A 15,064-nucleotide genomic window follows, 5' to 3' on the forward strand; every position below is an offset into this window, starting at 1 on the left:
GAGCTTCCCATGGGGTCAGAGCCTCCTTCAGGTACCTGCTGTGGCGTGGGGTCCTCCACGGGCTGCAGGTGGATATCTGCTCCACTGTGGACCTCAGGGTTGCAGGGGGACAGCCTGCCTCACCATGGTCTTTTCCATGGGCCACAGGGGAATCTCTGCTCCAGTGCCTAGATTACCTCCTCCCCCTCTTTCTTCACTGACCTGGGGGTCTGCAGAGTTGTTCCTCTCACATATTCTCACTCCTCTCTTCCAGCCGCTGTTGTGCCGCAGTTTTTTACCCTTTCTTAAATATGTTATCATGGAGGTGCTACCATTGTCACTGATTGGCTTGGCTTTGGCCAGCAGCAGGTCCTTCTTGGAGCCAGCTGGCGTTGGCTCTCTCAGACACAGCAGGTTCTCACAGAAGCCCCCCGCTGCAGCCCCCTGCTACCAAAGCCTTGCCACACAAACCAATTCATGTGGCAACTTACAACACGAAAATCAATCATTCTACTTGGTCAGCCTGTGCTAGAAACACTTGGAGTGTAAATGGGAAGATAACTGTGCAATGAGTTGTGTTGATTGACTTGTATTTTTCTTTGGTGTTTACTTTTCATGTTTGTTTTAAAAACATACAGATAATTTCACTGCTTTAAGCCTCAGGTCTGGACATATTCAGAGACTTTTCTATTGGCTGTCACACTGGTGTGATTGCACAGCAATACATACTCCCTGTGAGCTGGATAGTAATGGAAATATATTTCATCATCTTCTCAATAATCCTTATTAAGCATGCTGGTTTTGTTATGAAGCAGTAAGTTCATGGCTCCCACCGATGTGACATGGCAATATGAGAATCCAGGGTCAGTAACTTTGGTCTTGAATTTTTCATATTCTAAAACAATGATATCATTGGTGTAGTGGTCTGAGTTTCTGAAAAAGGTGTTATGGAAACTCATTACAGCTTTCCTAAAAACTAAACAAATAAAAAACCCAAGCAAAGCTTTTTTAAAACTCCAGATACTTATTTTTGTGAATTTAAAAATGCTGTGTTGCAGCAATTTTTCATGAATTAATTTTAGAAATTTGGTATGTAGATTACTGCATTCATGTGCAAGTTTATGCAGTACGTAAAGTTTGCTTATGGACCTCGTGTTACTTGTTGTCATTGTTATTTTTATTGCTATTATTTCTAGTTCCTTAAAGAATAACCAAGAAATTGTCCCTGTAGTGCTGGGGAGCAAACATATAGAAAGAGGTCCCATTCTGAACCAGAGCTGTGCCAGTGACCTCGGCAAGCTGTATGTGCCGTAGCGGCAGCACGTGTGAACACCCAGGCCAAGTGAATTCAATAACAGCAGCAAACAGGGCAGAAGTGAATAAAATGAAAAGTCCAAGTGCAGGGGTGAATAACACAAACGTAGAGACAAAAAGGCCATGGGAGTAGAGGTAGAATAGTTTCTTTGTGAAGTCTATTCAAAATTCTAAACAATCTGAAAGTCTCAAAGGGTTGTCTCTCTGGTTGGATCTTGTTTGTGATTGTACTTTTTCTCCAGAAGGAGTAGTTGAGTCTGAAGGAGACCTCTAGGCTAGAATGGTCCCATTTTATTGTTTTCCCTACTGTGGTTGGTTCTGGCATTGTGTTTGTTCAGCCTAATGCTGCACAGTTGCACAAGGGAAGTTTTAATTTTAGTGATTTTAATAGTTATTTTTTTCCTGTTTTTTTTTCTTTTAAAGTTGTAATAAACCTTCGAAACTATCAATGATAAATATTGCGTTTAAAGAATTTTTTTTCTTGTTAACTGATTTTTGACTAGGAATTTTTCAGAGGAAAAAGAGGATTCAAGTAATGGCAATGTATTCCCTCTACAGGATTTATGAACGTATCGTTGATCCCCCAGAAACAAATTTGACACCTGAAAGCAATTTATGGCTTGGACAGAGAAACAGAAAACATGGTTTCTTCAAGGTAAGCAGATATGAAACGGCACATGAAGAAGGAAATTAATAAATAATCAAAAAGATATTTCTGATTAGTTGTCTTACACTCCTGAAATATGATTTGTATGAGTTTTAGTAGAAGCTGTGGACTTGGGATTTGAATTAGGTCCAACACTTAGAGAAAAGGGTCTCTTCCTGCAAGGTAAGAGTATCGTAGTCACTGACTGCAGTGCCCAGTATTTGAAGGTTTTGTTTGGTTTCGTTACCTTCCTACCTACCTGCTGTGGCCTGCCTTGCAACTCCTGGGGACAGAAGGAGACTGTGGAGGCAGCGTAAGAGTCTATTCTTGGTTTTCATCTTTAAACCTTCCTGAAACAACAGGAAGGTTGTGACCTCCTGGCCAGACAGTGGTGCTCTTAATCACCCTCTGAGGCCATTTCCTCCTCGATTTCATATGCTGAATCCTCTCACCCTTCTGCTGTTTGCCTGCCCTGGCTCTTCCTTGTTTGCCCTTGTCAGCACTGACTTCTAGAGCAGAGAAGGTCTGTGATCCTTCTGGCTTTGGCAGATACTAGCTATTGTATGCACTGCATTTGCCTTGCTGCAAAACAGTAGATTTTTCTGTTCCTGGAGTACCTTCCTTTCTATTCTTCTCAACTGAGTGTGTCACTGTATTTCTCAACAGAGAGTGAGTAGTGGGCCACCAGGTTTTGTTCATGTTCTTTGTCCATCGGAGCTTCCATTGCTTCCAAACAGCCCAGGCTGAAAGGCTGGCTAGCTGGTAGGACTCAGGTTGCTCCTACCTTCTAGCCGGAAAGCCTGTCTTTTTCCATTTATGAGGCTCCCGAAGACGTCATCACTGAGTAGACCAGTAGGGGCATGAGGAACTTTACAGATGAAAAAGAAGAGTCAAGTAATGGCGATATATTTCAGATTCAATTGATGACGATGTATTTCCAAAATTGCAAAGGACAGAGAAATGACCTACAACTTCACAAGCCCTCCCTGCATGTGTTCTTTCATCAATTTTTTTGGCCCCTGGTGAGGCTGTATGATTTTCTGGTTGAGGCTGAACTGCTGAACCAAGCAACAAGCAAAATCCACCCACAAACGAAACCCACCCCCTCCACCTTAAAAATAATTCTTTTGCTTTGTAAGCAAGCTACAGGAAAGTTTTGGATATTTGTTCAAGTTTTGGGTAACAAGCCACGGTGCAAGTGTTTATCAGTGAAAGAGTGTATAGTCAGTGATAGACCAATCTGCCTATCCTCTATATTGGCATGGATTTGTTGCCAAGGTGATTTACCACCCACTCGGTTTCCCTTTGAAGCTGTCAGTTCATAAGACAATTTTACAAGTTGCTGTTTTCCTGAGGACCTCTCCTCGAAGTCCCCAGATTTCAACAAGCTAGGAAAATTTTTTTATGCTAAAATTATTTAAGCATAGCAACTAATAATTTTAATTGTGAAACAGAGGTAGAAGCTAATTTTTAACTTAAATTACGGTCCGAGAGTTCCTCTGAACCTAAAGTGCATTTCATCCTCCAGCAGCTGAGCTGTCACTGTGAAGTGAAATTGATAGTATTATTTTATTCTACAGCTGTTGTTTTTTTACCTCAGCTGCTTCCCATAATTCCACAGATGGTAAACATATGTTTATAGCTACATCGGAAAAAAAAGAAGTTATATTGGATTCGCCCATCTTAAATTCGTATTTTATGCAGGCAGTCAGAGCTTCAGAACTCTGGGATATTATATGTTTGTAAATTAATATTTCTACGCGTTAACACTTTGGAAACAGCAGGGTAGCTAATGATATGCTAATGAACTGACAGTTTTTATTGATCATAATGAAAGCCGACAAGTGCCTTACTTTGCTTTATGCATGCTTGAATATTTTACTAACTTTCTTCAGGGCACAAATATAATTGCTTGTATTTTTTTAATCCTGCTTGAGAGTTTCAGAAATCTTACTTTTTTTAATGTTACTCATTGCAAAAACTTGGGATTTTGCCAGTTTATAAAGAGCACACATCTCTTTCCATATATTTACATGCTCAGCAGGACCTCCCTTTCTTTTTCAGAGCAATTTGTTTCACTGTTTTAGCATATTAAAAAATAGATCTATTTTCCTTAATGTAAACAGAGATCTGCAGGGAAATAAGAGCGTTAAAAAAGAATTAGCATTTTTGTATGTGTTGGAACCATGATAATGTATGTAACAAAAAGCACTGAGTGTGATCTTCGCCATTCCAGAAATTTTCTTACTTTCATGATAGTTAGTTAATTGTCGTGTCTCCATAAACGAATAGCACTAAAGCACATTTTGGGCCATTCTCATGCCTATCGTAATTCTTGAGTGTATTGAAGAGGAAGGAAGGAGGGGATATGATATTCACAAGTCACTGTGGCCAGTTGCTGCCATTTTTCTTATTTATGTTTTTGTTCCACATCCTTACGTACAGTGATTATTTGACAGTCTGTGGAATGAAGTGCTCTGTGGCATAATCAAGGGAGTCAAAGCCTTGCCACTTACAACTAGTATCTCTTACTAGTTGTAACGTACCTGCTAATGACTAAGCATTTGGAGTTCAGATAAGAGGGAATGGTTTTAGCACAGCAGTGGCAGGAGCAAATGCGGAGCAGACTTAAGGTAGCTTTGTCTGTTTGCTTTGAAGGGAATTTCATGAATTACTTCCTTTGAAAAATACATGCTGACTCTTCAGATTTCTTTGTGTGGCCCAAAAGCAGGATTTGTTTTAGGGCTAAAGAGTACTGTTATAATCAGATCAGGAAACCAAAGTAAATGCAACTGAAAGGAGGAAGAGGGTGATACCAGACACCCGGGGAACCCTCACTCTAGGATGGATCTGATTGCTGTCAGGATCAGAATTATCTGCAAAATTCATTTTATAGCTGGGGAGAACCCTTCCCCCTAAGGCTTCCTCCAAAGAGCTGCTGTAGAAATGAGCTTATTAATGCATTGCTGACTAGGTGATTCATGTCGAAAGACTGTAATTTTCATATCTGCTATAGCAGGCTCTATTGATCCTGCTCCCTGTCTGGGGATTGTACAGTAGGTGCTTGAGAAGTGTGTTGGTATTTTTACTGCATAGCATCACATGTGTACTTGGGCCTCTGTATTTGTTTTCATCTCGGTTGTACAGACCGAGGTGAGGTAAATACAGTGCCAAGGGCAGTTGTTCAAGCGCTTGGCATGGGGCATGCCTGCCTTGCGTAGAGGAGCACAGTGCTGATCTAGTGGAGATCTAGTGGCGTTGGCGTAGCATTGCCTAGGCACAGGGTTTCGGGCACGTCTGCTGGTACCTCCGTGCAGGGCCTTTCACCAGCCCTGGCTGATGCAACTTGCACAGCTGTGTGGCACGCATTATCTCTGTGGGAGAAGTAGGTTTTAAAGAGGGTGAAAAGCGATGGAGGAAATGTAAATGCAGAAGGGGAGAGCTCATGGAATATATGAGCCTTTGTACAGGATGTGGGAGGAGTTCTCTATTTAATAGAGACATGAGAAGTGCAATAAACAGGGCTTTTGTATTACATCCTCATGGGATGGGCTTGATATTTAGTGCTGCAGGCTTGAATTTAATCTTGTAGCTGGTAATCTGCCTGCACAGAGGAAGGCTCTTCAAGCTAGTGAGTCCTTATGCTTAACTGAAGCTTTGGTTTTAATTAGCCAAATGCTTTAATAATAACGTAAAGGTGATGGCTGCTTGGGAAGAGAAAAACCGGGAAGATTTTGACCACTGACATCTCCCTGTCAAGGCCAAATCCTGATGTTCTTTCACAGAATGTACACTGAAGAACTCCACCCTTTGCCAAAGGTGAACCAGGGCCCTGGGCTTCCCCTGGGGAGCTGTGCGTGCTTAATTTTCCTTCTGGCTGTGGTCATAGAAAGCTCCCAGCAACCTAGACTTAATGCTGAAGGAAGAATAGTCCAAGTTCGTTCATATGTCTTAGAATAATTACGGCTGTAATAAGTGTTTGCCTATAATGAAGTCTTTCTATTAAAAAAAATACATCAGCAAAATTTCTGCTCTTTGAATGTTTACTTCTATATTTGATTGTATTAATTCTGCTTCAGAAGTTTATAGATTTAGAAGGCATCTATATTGGTGACTTGAAGTTCATATGTTTCTCCATGGTAACATGCATTCACAGGACACAAAAATTAGTTGTGTTTCCTCTTCAGCTTGTATTTAAATGAAAATCTATCCAAAAGACAATTGAGCGGTGGGGCTCTGATGCAGCAAACATATTTGAAGTTCAATATGCACTTTTTTAAAAAAAGGCTGAGGAAAAAGTCTTATCACTTTGCTCTGGATGATGTCTTGTTAGCTGTGCGATATGGTCTGGTGAAACTTTGTAATCTCATTTACTCTTAGCTGAGCTGGGGAGGCTTAAGCATTGAAATATATTTTTGTGCCTCACCTAATTCTCGCTGATGACTGCCAGCAGAAAGTATGTAAAATGGCTTTCAGGATGTTCCATTTCCAGTGACAGTATTACTTCTCATTATTATGATGGTTTCATTATTCTCTTAGATGAAAAGGTTAATAAATGTATATACTTCTGCAAGAAAGACAGTGTGATCTGATTATGTCTATTAATATTTTCAGTTAATATTTGATCATGAAACAGTAAGCAGGAAATGATACTTGCTGATTGCCTTCTGCTGTTTTAGCATAAATGTTAAATGTTACTTACTGTACTTTCCAGGCCTCAAGGGCTATCTGAGGCCTATGTTCTATTTACGGATGGAGCTCAACGATTTGAGCAAGTGACCAGGTCCTTGGTCTGCAAAATTTGCTCTATTGCAATTTAACTGAAAATTAAAACATAGTCTTATAACCAGGTTGGATGAGGCTTTGGGTAACCTGGTCTAGCGGAGGGTGTCCCTGCCCATGGCAGGGGGGTTGGAACTAGATGATCTTTAAGTTCCTTTCCAACCCAAACCATTCTAGTATTCTATCAAATCAGTAATTTAAGTAGATAACAACTGCTGCAAGGATAAATTTTCTGTCAAATTAAAGAAATTTTTCTGTGTCTGGGAGGAGATAGAGCCATGTCACAACATCTGATTAACAGTCAGCAAATAGCAGCACCAGAAGTCCCTTGTTTTCCCTTGCTCCTCTCCCTTAGTAACCGTGACATTATTAAAGCTAGTGGATCTTGTGGAGTAAGTATGTTACACAGTCAAAGATGGAGCAAGACCTTTGTACTGAGCTTAAAAGAGCAAACGCAAGCTTCAGCATTTTCTAGGCTATTTGAAGGATCTAGGATTCTTCAGGACCCAGGTGCGCAGGGATACTGGGGCAACCCTTTGTGTGTGCTGCTTCCGACAGGGATATCCTTGCAAGTCAGGCACAACAGAAGTTGCAGTTGGTACTGGACCTTTTGGTCCTTCCTCTCTCCTGTCCTGCCCGGTTCAGTTTCCGGGCCTCATGCAACCTGCACTAGCTGGCTCTGACCTTGGAGTCCTGATTTCTGCCAGTTCTGCACAGGGGATCTTTCCATCTGTCTGGGTTAGAGAGAGGATTTAATTCGAACTGATTACATCTAACAATTACATGAACTGCCCGTTGAGATGCAAAGCTAGTAGGCTAAACTAAACCAAACAACTGAAGTGTAGGCTCTCACCTCTTGCACTATATACTTCATAATGTTTGATTTCACAGTCTTATTTGGCTAAATCACTAAAGAGTATTGCTGCGTTTTCTTTTTGTCTTTTGGAAAAGTGTGTCATAGGCTTGAATAATGGATAAAGCAGCTTCCACTGCTTTTTTACCAGTCTCGTCCCATTTTAAGACATTTAAGCAGCTTATATTTGGCGATGGCAAAGGACAAAGCGGTATTATTTCTGTGTTTTATGAAAATTAATATCCAAACACACAGGAAGATGGGAGGAGTTGTTATATCTTGTCCATCTTCAGTTATTTTCCTCATGAGGAGAGTGAGCCGGTCAATTTTTTGTACCCACTTAAGAAATGACAGGTGAAACAACTTGTACAGATCTAAGTGAATACTTGTAATCTGTATTACCAGTTTTCTCTTCTTTTACAAAGGGTGTTATTCAAGATGTGAAAGTCATCTTTATACCTAATGGATATATAATGCAGTGTCCTAATCTGAATCGCAGTAAGTAGCAATTTCTTTATTTTCTCTATTTTAGATTTTTTTTATACAAATTGCTTCTTTGTTTTAAAAATAATATTTTCAGTCTTGTCATTTTTGCATGTGCTGACTTCCAGAAGGCAAAAATACTGTGTAAACAGATTGCATTTTATGTTCAGATAAATCAAGTCTGATATACTGTTGGTTATTTATGGGTTATTGTGTCTTTCCTTCTCTTCTGTTTCTTTTTACTCTTCCTTTATTGAGCATGCCCGACCTGCAGTGATTTCTTAAGTCTGGTGCAAGGAATCATGGATTTGCAAGAACTCCTGGCAAAAATGACTGCAAAAGTAGGTACCTAAGCTTCTTTGTCAATTGCCCGTTTCCTTCTGTGCTAAGAGCAACACGAAAATATTTATTCCTTTTGCAATTATTCTGCATTTTCATGGTAGACTCATATTTTCTTCCCTCCTCCTGCTAGTAGCCCTGTCTGCAGCGGACTTACGGATCTAGCTTCACAGATGTCACTTAAGCCTTATACAGCTTCTATTGTCTGCCTTATTATTTGTAAGATAGTGACAAAATGCCCAGGGTCTGATTTTTGTAAGAAGCCTTAGCATGGTTTCCCTCTTCATGCTGAGGGATAAATGCAGAAACAAAGGAGTGAAATCCCTCAACAATTTCCTCACCATGCGATGCTGTCAGAGGGTGCGTGTTTGCCTGTGGGAAGTCCTGTGAAGTCTTCAGGACTGGTGTAGTCTCCTTCCTGGGAATTGAAATGAGGGCCCAAAATGGAAATGCCTGTGAAGCTGCTGGCTGTGCTGCTCTCGACATCACCTTTGATCAATGGTTTTTACAGTGTAAAAGTTAACCCAGCTCCAGGTGGTGTGGTGTATGCATTTTTTTTTTTTCTCTTTCTCCGAGTAGGATGAATGGGAAACTATAGTGGGTTTTTTTGTTTGGGATTTTGGCGATTTTCTTTCAGCTCTGCTCCCACGCTGCACAGTCAACCTCTGTTAGCCAAGGCCCTTCAGCTAAGGCTGTGGTGAAGTTTCGGGATAGGAAGCTGTTTTTTAGAGGTGACTGAACCCCTGGTGTATGTTAAAGGTCAATCTGTGAAGCTTTTTTTGAGGTTAACGTTGCTGAACAATCGGGTCTGTGGCAAAAGGCAATTAATTGTCTCATCTGAAACAGCACTTATGTGCTAATTACTTATGGATTTAAGTGCAACTACAACCAACCTGTAGATGCCTTTAATCTCAGTGTAGTCACTGAACAGAAATTTTGAAAATAGGATTTGCATAGTAGTGCTACTAGCATAAAAGAATTATACTTGTTACTGTGCTGCCTTTAAGTGTTCTCTTCCTTCCTAATAGGAAAGTGGAAACTTTTTTTTTAGAGAGTGTGCGCATTATACTGACAATCCACTTACTCAGCTGACATGCTTTGGACAGGCTGACTCCAAATGCGAAATGTGAAGCTTTTAGTTCAGTTTGCCGCTTATACTGTGAAAGGAAGGCAATTATTTTGAGCCCTGCTGGTGGTATGAGCAAGTTCCAATTATGCACTGTACTGACTAACTTGCTTTCTCTGCTGTTAATTGTATTTTTGCTTGCTAGTACTTTACGAGGGGAAGCAAATAACACAGTATTTGTACTGCAAGGACTCTGTGCTTACATAAAGTGGTGCTGGGATAATCCTTCATTGCGAGTTCCTTTTCTGTTATAGCAGTGTACTATTTCGGTGCAGTTAGAGAAATACTGTTGTCCAGGAAAATTGCATGCAGCAGGAAAGGAAATGAATTTGGTAGACAAATGCAAGTTAAAAATGGAGGGATTTGAAGGAAACATTAAGGTTTATATCTGCCTTTTCAGTCCTAGAGGTCAATAGCCACAAGCAGTACTAATGTAGATGCGAGTATACCATATGGGGATGATGTATGGCAAGGCAAAGAGCAGGGCTTAGAAGGGCTGTGCAGCTGCCTGCCGACCTCCTGTTTGGCAGGGAGGGAGATCAGAGAACGGCTTGCTAATGTACATGAGCAATGAACCCCAGCACCTGGCCCTACACCAAGAGATGCAGAGCATGGACATGATGTTTTGGAAAAGTGGGCCCCATGGTTTGATGTCTAGTTGTTGCTTTGAGGCTGCGCTATATCTAGGATTTCAGTTTCTCCCTCAATTTCTGTTTGGCTACAACTGTATTACAGCATTGAATAGACCAGCGAATGTCATTTGCAATGAATGTGTACGTGCAGTTTACGTAACGTAAAACTATGAAGATCCAGACCAGGGCTTGTCTGGGAAGAAAACATCAGGCTAGCGGCTTTAGGCTCCAGTAATTTTGGTAGCAGTGCAAATTACGCAGTACGTAGACAGGAGGAGAGAGTACCCTTTTGCTTGGGGTTTACCTCAGGGTCCCACGAGTCTAGGTGTGGCTCGGGATGGGACGCGGGGGCTGTATAAGGGGCCCAGCAGCACTGCCTATAGCAGATTGTCATGGAGTGCTACGTACAGGAGCGTTCGTTCATGACCTGTAACAAGCTAACCACCATTATGTCCTCTTCCTACCTATGTCTTCTAAAGACATAGCTTTGAAAGACGAATAAATGCTAGCTTTTAAAGTCTATCTTATTTTTGTCATCATTTGAATTCTGCATCTTTCTGGTATATATGTTTAATTGATTTAATCTTGTGTCCTTAAATAGAGAGCCATCATAGACAGTGTGTTAGAAATCTGGCTAAAATGTTAATTTACTGCAGGAGAAAAGGATCCTGTTATATTTCAGCATTCCCAACTGCTGGGCTGCAATACTGTTGGTTCTTCTTTAAATATACTGTCTAAAATAATTCATGCAACTTGAACAGTCTACTGAAATCAGTCTGGGCATCTCCTGCATTTCTTGGAGTGGAATATAATTTCTTTTTGGTAAATTATGGGCCCACACTAGAGTGTGCTTTGTATCCAGATGTGCTTGTTACATGAAGACTTCCAGCACAAAACTTTCTACTGAATCTTTCCTTGGTTGAGGTCAGAAAGGTTGAAGCTTGAATTTGATTAAACCCCAGAAAAATCAAGCGCTTGAGTTCATTGATGGGCTACTTAATCTGGTTTGATTACATCATGGATTTATATGGCTATGAATACTTTTACAAGTAACACTTTTTTGTGTAAATTTTGATAGTTTTGGGGGTTTTAGGTATTTTTGTTATTAATTTTGCCAGAAACAGTACATTTTTAACAGAAGGTTGTCATCTCTCAGTTATTTGTATGGGCAGAGGAGAAGCAAGGGAAGTGCTAAATAAGTTTTGTAAATAATAGCTAGATAAATATTCCTGAATGTTAAGAACTTAGGATTTGATTGGTATATGGAAAATGTTTGATATGTTGTGGGCTTCTCCCTCATTAATTTATTTCCATTCATAACCTAAAAAATGTTTGAAGCTTGAGAATTTTCTTCTGATGTTTTAAACATTCAACAAATCTAGTTGCGTGCTTTTGGCAACATTTGGAAGAATATTTCAGGTAATTTTAAGGAATTCATTGTTTTATTGAGCTCAACAGAAATGTTTCAATTCAGGCTTGAAGTTTAGAAACAATGTTTCTAGTCACCCTAGTATAGCAGGTAACAGTTAAAAGTTGTTGCTGAACAAATTCTGTGGGCTGTGGTATAGCCAATGACCTCTCTGTGTTGGAGGGTTTGTGGTTGTGTGCCTGCTTCTGGTGAGCTGCTTGATTGCTCTGCTGTGATTAAAGATATTTCTTAGAAGAGGAGGTAAATGTTTTTTAAGTGAATAAAATTTATCAAGATAACGCAAATGACAGAAAAAATTAATAAATTGAAAATATTTATTGTCTTAGAGGGTTTTTTTTTTCCTAGGGAGTAATTTCTAGGACAGACAAAGGACAATATCAAGTACCACTTCGAAATCTGCGTATTTGTCAGGTCCTTTCTTTTTATAATTTTTGTAGCCCATTTACATGGGAATGTTCATTAAAAAAAAAAAAGTGTAAGACAAATCAAACACCTTTTTAACAAAACTGATTATATTTTATATACTGTAAATATAACAACTAAATGTAATGACCTGAAAAGGCTCACTGCTGAAAACAAGCAGCTCAGTTAAGAGGATAGTTTTGTCTCTAAAATGTGAAAGGCAGTTTTGAAGTCACCACATCATGCTGAGTCTGGGGGAGATGAGTATCAATCTCCTATTATCCCAGAATAACAACGTAAGAAATAAAGAGCTTTTATTCAGTGCTTTCTGTCATGAAGACTGCAGAGGAAAACCAAAACAAATAAAAAAACCCCTCAACACCAAAAACAAAACAAAAAAACCCCCCAACAAAACCCAAACACAGAATTTTGCCTAGTATTTCTTTTCTTTTTTATTCCCCCTAAATATGTTGCTCTTTTACTGGCAGGAATGAAAAAGGATATATTAGAATACTTTCATTTAAAGTAGATGGAATTTTAGAGGATGGAAAAATATGAAATTCAGGTATATGCCATTATGTAAAATATACTATAGCACTGTGAATTCTTTTTTTTTTTTTAAATTTGCTACTATTAAAATGTAGTAACCTATAATGTAGGATAATAGCATGATATTTATAATAAAACAGAGTATGCATTCATCTTGTTTTGGGCCAGATTGAAGTAGCCTTGCTATTTGCAGTGCCTTCAGTGTGATGGCTTATATGCATAGGACAAATGTGAATGTAAAAAAATCAAGACCTTGAGAAACTCTCATCCAGCTGGCACCAGGGTAATTTTTAGAACAATGGCAGTCTGAGGCCTGAAGAACGCACATATTTACTTCTAAATATTAAGTCTGTATTTATTTTTAGTATTAGTAGATGGGAAAGTCATTTTGAGTGCTCTTAGGGATTAGAGATGATGGCACTAGGCACAAAGTGTGCATAAACGGGGATTGCTCCTCTCTGGAGGATAAGATGGTACCTTGTATGAAAGGTAGGTCTGGGATGGCTTAGGAGAGGGTGGTTCAAAAAACCTTTTCCTTTTCTACTGCTACATGAATGAGCGTTGTCCCCTCTTGTTATTGCATACTATCTCATCGGTAAACAAAGCAATTGCTAGCATGCAGATGTAATACTTGGAAAAGATGCATCAGTTTTAGCTTCGTGATATGCATTTTAGTAATTGGAATTGAGGAGGTAATGGGAACAGCAAGGAGTGTTAGAAGCTAGCCACTAGCCGAGGGTTTATTCCAGGAGCATGGCTTCTCCATTATTCACAGTCTGGGAATATTTTGTACTACACGGAATTGAAATGCTTTCTTTTCCCTCGAAATCTCACTTGGTATTATAAGGTTAAGACCTTTCTAAAAGTCAGAAAGTATTAGTCTGGCTGATGCTTAAAAACGATGAGATGGGGATGATTAGGAAAAGTCAGTCTGCCAGTCTTCATGCTTTTTTGACTTGTAATCAGATTGATGAGCAATTAAGAATTTTTTTTTAAAAAACTGTTGTAGTTTGTGTACTTTTGGCAGTGCCGGGACATTCCTGAGGGGATCTTAGTGGGATTTGTTACAGTACAAGAGATGGTTGCACGAGTCATAAACTGTTGTCAGTCGGCGTGGATAGCTCCATCAAAGTCCGAGGAGGAGGGTTAGTTTATACCTGCTGACATCCTGGTTCAGTGTTTTGAATGTTGTAGTCAAACTTGGTTCAGCTAAAAATAAGTTTACTGCTTTCTCATATTTGCTTTTTTAAATCATGTGTTTGAATTGCAGAAATCTCATCCAGTTACTTTCATTTATAGTTAAATTATGCAGAAACAAGACTGAGTCAATTGGAAGACTGTCATTGTGAGAAGACTTGTCAAGTAAATGGATTGATCTATAGAGACAAAGACTCATGGGTTGAAGATGATCACTGCAGGAATTGCACTTGCAAAGTAAGAATTTCTGAAGAGTTTAAGGAGTGGGACCTAATTAAAATGCGAAAATGGTCCCTGAATACATACTGTTGACGCTGACAATTATTACATTTTTAGCATGCATCTAGTGGCAGTATGAACAATAGGGAGGGAAATGGTAAAATAAATAAAAATTTGACATTGCTTATGTGCAAGCTTCATAAATAAAATCTGCTTTCCCTTGACAACGCTGTCTTATTTGTTCTAATTATATCTATGAGGACTTTATAGTTTTGGGGTGAAAGTATGGCACTGTCTGTGTTTGGTTTGGAATTGTTTTCACTGCAGTAGTTTTTTCAGAAAGGAAGCGTTATCTTAATAGTATTCATGGATGCTTAGTTGCATCTTGCATGGTAACAACATGCCGATTCTGTTTTCAGAGTTTATCACTCTGAAAAATCGAGGAAGAGAAGAGAATTAGTATGTAAATCTTGTCTCGTTGAAATTATTTGATAAATATCTGAAGAGAGTCTTTGTTTGCTCAAGAAAATAGAAAACTGATTGTTAAAAATCTCAGAGATGATTGGCACAGTGTACAGAAAGTGATGCTTATGTTCTTGTAAAGATGGGCTTAGGTTTTCCACTTTAATGTGCTGTGCCCAGGGGAAGTGGGGTAAAACCAGTAATATATATCGAAATGGAGTGATTCACCTTCAGATGCATTTTAATTCCAGTTTGTAGTTAGGTAGGATTAAACTTGTTACTGAAGGATGGTTCTGTAATCTACAATGCTATTTTCATTTAAGTAGTTTTCTGTCTTCTGTGTTTTGTATAAAATACTCACTATTTACAACAGTCGTATTTGAATTTTGTCTTAAAAACTTTTGCTTAGAGTGGAGTTGTGGAGTGCCGAAGGATGTCCTGTCCCCCTCTTGATTGTCCCCCTGATGCTCTCCCAGTGCATGTGGAAAACCAGTGCTGCAAAATATGCAAGGGTAAGTATATTGCACGGACCTTTTCGTTTCGTTCTCTATTTAAGCAGAGTTAAAGTTGTCTGGAAAGCAGGTGCATTTTATAATGACTTTCATAGGTCTTGGTAATTCAGGTAATGTGAGTCACAGTGGCCAACTTGATT

At 39.4% G+C, this 15,064-nt stretch overlaps 1 protein-coding gene across 2 annotated transcripts in view; it reads left to right on the plus strand.

Annotated features, from left to right (window-relative positions):
- NELL1 (neural EGFL like 1) overlaps positions 1 to 15,064 on the plus strand; it is a 291,418-nt gene that overhangs the window by 58,296 nt on the left and 218,058 nt on the right. For both annotated transcript variants that reach the window (XM_054827828.1, XM_054827829.1), the window contains exons 5-9: positions 1,852 to 1,948; positions 8,000 to 8,072; positions 8,316 to 8,398; positions 13,834 to 13,968; positions 14,822 to 14,924. In XM_054827828.1, the coding sequence (XP_054683803.1) occupies positions 1,852 to 1,948; positions 8,000 to 8,072; positions 8,316 to 8,398; positions 13,834 to 13,968; positions 14,822 to 14,924 (491 nt within the window). The remainder of the gene's footprint in view (positions 1 to 1,851; positions 1,949 to 7,999; positions 8,073 to 8,315; positions 8,399 to 13,833; positions 13,969 to 14,821; positions 14,925 to 15,064) is intronic.

The sequence above is a fragment of the Grus americana genome, chromosome 5 (assembly GCF_028858705.1).
Source record: "Grus americana isolate bGruAme1 chromosome 5, bGruAme1.mat, whole genome shotgun sequence".
Classification (NCBI taxonomy): domain Eukaryota; kingdom Metazoa; phylum Chordata; class Aves; order Gruiformes; family Gruidae; genus Grus; species Grus americana.